This window comes from Lethenteron reissneri, chromosome 7 (genome assembly GCF_015708825.2).
Source record: "Lethenteron reissneri isolate LAM-NWPU_2019-01 chromosome 7, ASM1570882v1, whole genome shotgun sequence".
NCBI lineage: Eukaryota > Metazoa > Chordata > Hyperoartia > Petromyzontiformes > Petromyzontidae > Lethenteron > Lethenteron reissneri.
The window spans coordinates 490126-496125 of NC_083785.1; the positions used below are offsets into that span (position 1 = coordinate 490126).

General features: G+C 49.2%; 1 protein-coding gene across 1 annotated transcript in view; it reads left to right on the forward strand.

The window, feature by feature from the left end:
- The window catches only part of LOC133358565 (transmembrane channel-like protein 1), a 73466-nt gene extending 68670 nt beyond the window's left edge, over positions 1–4796 (forward strand). The window contains 1 exon segment of the mRNA XM_061576935.1: positions 4457–4796. Coding sequence (XP_061432919.1) covers positions 4457–4716 — 260 coding nt within the window. The 3' untranslated portion in view covers positions 4717–4796.
- The last annotated feature ends 1204 nt before the right edge of the window (positions 4797–6000 follow it).

Below are 6000 nucleotides of genomic sequence, written 5' to 3' on the forward strand. Positions count from 1 at the left end.
GACAAGGCATGGTTGCACTGTCCCCAAGTACCACTGGCGACCTCGTCTAAGCTGGTACGGCCGTGGCGGGGGCCCGTGGAAGTGGTGCAGGTCTTGCGGCCACAATTTGTACGTGTCCGATGGGGGAAGCGTCGGTGGTTCGTGCACCCCTCCAGGTTGAAACCGTTCATTGCGCCCCATGTTCCTAGCACACACACGCATGGCCAAACATGTGAGGGGTCCACCGACTCCCGGAGTCCGACTTCGCTGCTTTCGCCTGACTTGCCACCGACTGTTCCACCTCCAGGTGCACCAGGATTGACGTGCTCACGACCGCCAACCCCTCCCGGGGGGTTCGGGGGTCGCTCATCGGCGAAGCCAGACACTCTCGCACCCGGACTGTTGACACCCACCACTGGGCCAACTGGGGCTGCCCCTTGTGACGGCCCCGCTGCAAGAATGCGCGCCAAAACGCGCAGACTTTTGTGAGATCGGCCGCTTGTGCGGCCCTTGCGGGGGTTAAGGGGTGGGGGGGGAGGGGTCCTGGAAATTGTATACATGTTGTTTTTTTACGGGATGGGGTATTTATTTGGGGGGGGGGGGGATGCGTCGGGTTGTTGTTGCTGTTGTTGTTAATTACGCGAGGCACACAAGGGGTTGGGGGGATGCATCTTTATTGTGATTTTGTTGCAGCCGGGACGGCTGCGGGCTGTACAGGGGGGGGGGGGGTGATGTAGAGGTGTTACGGGAGGGCAAACAAACACACTGGGCGTGGTTATGCCCGTACGCGAAGAGATGCTTACATCCACGTCCGCACCGTTTAGCCTGGGGGGCTAACACGGCGCTGGGATCCCCCACGGCCCCACCCCTCAGTGGGGGAGTTGCTATATAAGGCGGTGAGCCGGAGGGCTCGGGGTTCAGTGTTCAGCTTAAACCAGCGAAGCAAGAAGACCGGCTAGATAGGCCCTGGGACTCCCCTGGATCGCTGTCCTTCTCAGGACCGACCAGGGCAAGCCAGTGGCGTGGCCCCGAGAGCCCAGAGCCGATGTTCTTGTAAGAGCCGGTCTGGGGACTCAGGGTGCCGTAATCCCAGCTTAACCAGAGCTGGGTCAGCTAGCCTCCCCTAGCCCTGTAGTGGAAGACCTAGGAGTAGGCTAGCCGGGACAGAGATTGTGGGATCTCCCTGTTAGACGGGTGAAGGGGCCGATACCCCTTCGAGTGTTGTATATCTCGGCCTGCAATATACTCTGTGGTTAATAAATAAGTGTGCCTCCGACTACGTCCAAGTCTCTTTGAACCTACTACACATGCTCGAGCATGCCTAGGCTAAATTTCGATTTAAAGCTTTCGTGACTGCAGGGATTCATCTTCTTGGTTCTTTCGGTAAAGTCACGTAGAAGGGAAGTAATAAAATAATAAAAATAAAACATAATAAAATAATTCTCACGACGTTTCGGCCACAATGCAAGCAGCCGTCCTCAGGTGAAGAACAGGTATGTCGAGAAGACAGAGTCTGAATGACAACCCCAGGCTTGGAGCGTCTTTTTAAGCTGGGTTGGAGGGGGGAAGAGCGCCTTGACAAAATAATTTGCATATCAAGAGGAATTTAGCATATATATAAGCTGGGTTGGAGGTGGAACAAGAGCGCCTTGACAAAATAATTTGCATATCAAGAGGAAATTTGAGACCGACGCCATCCAGACTGCCACTCTATGCCCGACCTTATGGAAGAGGTACGTAGATGACACTTTTGTCATCTGGCCACATGGCCGGCCTGCTCTAGACCAATTCCTCGACCACATCAATTCCATACACCCAGCCATCAGATTCACCATGGAAGTCGAAAAAGATGGCAAGCTACCCTTTTTGGATGTCCTAATTAAAAGGAGACCTGATGGTTCAATGAGCCATTCTGTCTACAGGAAATCCACCCACACGGATGCTTACCTAAAACCGGATTCCCATCACCATCCATCCCAGAAGAACTCCCTCATCATGACTCTATACCATAGAGCCCAATGCATCTCCGACCAGGAACACATTGCCAGTGAACTCAAACACGTACGCCAAGCTCTTAAGGCTAATGGTTACTCCGACTACACAATCCGCAAGGCCATCACTCCAACCATCAAGAAGGATCCTGTTGAGGAGCCTATCAAAACCATCACCTTACCCTACATTGCTGGGGTCACAAAAAATATCTCCAAAATCCTGATTAAACACAAGATCCAGGTCCGATTCAACACAGTACATAAAATCCGTGATCTGGTCCTGTCTGTAAAAGACGTGGTTCCAGACATACAGTACCCTGGCGTCTACAAACTAAGTTGCCTCTGTGGTAGCAGTTACATTGGAGAAACCAAACGACATGTCTCGGACCGCATCCGTGAACACAAAGCAGACCTGAAACACGGTAGGACAAACACCTCAGCCGTGGCAGATCACTGTTACAATTCATTGGGCTCACATGACATTGACTTCTCCAAGACGGAGGTTCTCTGCAAGCCATCTGGCTACCATGAGAGATTCGTTCATGAGGCGATCCACATATACAGACACAGAGACAATTTCAACCGAGAAGATGGATTCTGGGCTCAGCAATCATTGGAAGGACGTAATAAACCATTTCGGATCTTAACTGATTGTTGTTCACGTTTACGGTGACTTGCAGACCGCAGTCCACTCACTGGCATTGACTGTGTATCTTGTGTTCTCCACAGGCAATGCATTATTTGCTCTGCTGCGGGTCTCCTGCTTCTACATACTATTAACATTCCCTCCCTTTGTTAATGCTACCCCCTACCCCCTCCCTTTGATACTGCTAATCCTGCATAATGCATGGGCATAATATGACTTTGAAACCCCCCAGCCCACCTCCTACGCATTTTCCATAAATATGCTAAATTCCTCTTGATATGCAAATTCTTTTGTCAAGGCGCTCTTCTTCCACCTCCAACCCAGCTTATATATATATATATATATGCTACATTCCTCTTGATATGCAAATTATTTTGTCAAGGCGCTCTTCCCCCCTCCAACCCAGCTTAAAAAGACGCTCCAAGCCTTGGGTTGTCATTCAGACTCTGTCTTCTCGACAGGCCTGTTCTTCACCTGAGGACGGCTGCTTGCGTTGTGGCCGAAACGTCGTGAGAATTATTTTATTATGTTTTATTTTTATTATTTTATTCCCTTCTACGTGCCTTTACCGAAAGAACCAAGAAGATGCCTAGGCTAATTCTGGGAATTTTCAGTTCATGGGCGTGATGTCTGTAGGATGTTACTGTAAATGCTTGGTACATCTGAAGAATGCTTGCAGGATATATCATGCACGTGCCGAAAATTAACCCAATTTATATAGATGTGAGGTTATCTTGCTAAGAAACACTTCATTCTATACGTTTGGTTATTGTGAGTGAAGTAAAAATTACAATACTTGTAGTTATCCTGCACCTCCGATTAGTGCTGTTGGCTACGTGTGGTGCAAAAAAAGTTCAACATACATATGTGCAATACTTTTCCAGATATTACCACAAGCTGGCGGATGCATAGTGATGAAAAGTAGCAGTGTTATTGTACAACTTCACATTCGAAGAGCAGTGAGCTGTTATTAATGTTGTCTTCTGAGGATGTAATATGTGTAACATATTGATGAAGCTACAATGTGGTGGTAATTGTGGAAATTATGGCAACATTAATGTGCTTCATAAATTCTGTCAGTCAACCTGAAACAATTGTGAGTGACCAACACATATCGGGTCGCCACCTGTCCAGGTGTGACCCATAAATTACAGGAATTTGCATAATTTGTGTGTTGGGTCGGAGGAATCGATTTGTACTGAGATATTGTGGTTTTGTGTTGAACTTTACGACAGTTCATTGCAACTGTGAAATATGTGTGGGGTTGGCCATGAAAAGAGATGATAAATACTTTTTGATTGTTGTCTCTTAACTTTTAATACAAGAGAGCAATTCTAAAACACGTAATTTTGTTAATCACAAGAATGATGCGTGCAGTTTTATAACAACACGCTGGGTGGTGGTAGCGCACACCTGTAACCCAGCACCGTGGAGACAGCGGGGTTTGGTGGATCGCACAAATGTTATGAAATTCCCTTCGCATGGGCGTCGAGGTTGTATGTATGTACGTATGTTGAACTTCTTTCGCACCGTACGTACCCAACTGCTAATTGGAGCCATACCCTGGCTTGCCAGGACGTGGCAGTACAACAAATGAATTAATCGCCACCGTTTTCCATCTGTACGTGTATAGTGTAACCCCCCCTCCTCGTTGGTATTGGTTTTCTCTGTGTACTCTGGTTTTCTCTCGTGTGTAAACATTCATTAATCAACAGGAAACATGTTAATATACAGATGACCAGAGCTTGGGCAATTATTGGCACTGGACCACCGCCTGGCTGCCATCCAGCTCGTCTGTAGTTTTCTGCACCTCTGACGTTGCCCATCCTGTCATCTGCAGGCAGAGGTCAAAGTCAGCCGAACGGGGCACGAGCCACGCGGGGAGAATCGGACTTTCCGCAGGGGCCCCCGCAGCCAGGGCGTGGGCGTGGAGGTGGATCCCGCCACCCTTACCCCCGCTACGCGCACCCGCAGTATCCGTACGGTTATCCGCCCTACGCACACCCAAGCATGATGTACCCTCCGTGGGGGGGCGGCGGCATGCTCCCTGGATATCCCCGACCTCCACGCGCCATGATGAGGGGTGGCCCTACCTATTGACGGCACTCGTTTGGCGACGCACATGTACGTTCGTGCTGTGAAAACGCATCAGAAAACTAAAGCAGAACGTAAGGAGATAGAGGTGGCAAATGTTACATTGCAAAGTGCAAAAGGCCTAAGTCTTTTTTTTGCATTTTATCCTTGGGCCAACCACAGTGGTCATAGTAATAATCATAGCAATAGCTTAGATCCGTTACCGACGGCACTAGTGTCATTTGGTCAGCCAGGTCATTTGTGCATGTACGACGGTTGGAGTGGCACGCGCGTGAGACTAACTCTCGCTTGTGTTGACACTTGTTTGTACCAGGAAGTCCAGTTTTATACAGGGAGCATAACAGTAGAATTTTCAAAAAACTCAAAAGAAATTACTCCCGAGCACAGGGGCTCATGTCTACATCCTTAGCGTATTCCCAAGCTCACACACACACTATGAAGTAATGTTAACTCCGCCACCGTTAGGCACCAAGGTTAATTTGATGACAGCCTTCTAGATCGTCGGAAGTTCTCCCCACATCGGCCAAAATAATTTGGATTACACTGGGGTTTCACACGCTCGCGGTTTTACCCTGCCCATGGTTTATACTTTCGGGTTCTGGAGATCAGAGTGGAGCCCTGAGGCCCACTACTCCCCTCCAACCACAACCCCTACACAGCACTCCCGCTCGTCATCACGAGCTGACCTCGCACACACTGCCTCCACAATTTCCTAGATGGCGCCTCACGCCAACCTCACCACAATTCACTCGATGCTAGGCACCACACAAACAATTCACAACGCCCGACAGGAAGCACAATTCAGTTCTTCATCCCAGTCCACAGCAAAAGGGTTCCACGTCATGGTAGGTTTTTACCCTTTTAACTGGTACAAAACTGACACCTTTATTGTACCAGTTAAAAGGGTAAAAACCTACCATTATATTTTGCCACTGGTAAAAGAGATCTCATAGTGGTTCCACGTCAGTTGCACTGCCTCACCCTTGCCACAGGCCGGGCGCTGGAAGGCAGCGTTCTGCTCTCTTTGCTCGGCCCCACCCTGATTTGACCTTGGCCTCGACCTTCACCGTACTCCAGTCTTGACTCAAGGACCCTGGTGTACAGCACATGAAGCTAAACTATTAAACTACACGCTGTTATGCAGGATTGTAATCACGGCGTCAAGCTTATAAGTCCCCATTGTGCTGTTGAGTCCACTGCTCACCACACACAGCAGCAGTGAGACTATTTCGGGTGTTGCTGGTAGCGCGGCACCTCCACTCCGGACTGTTGTTGGTGTCTCCAAATCCT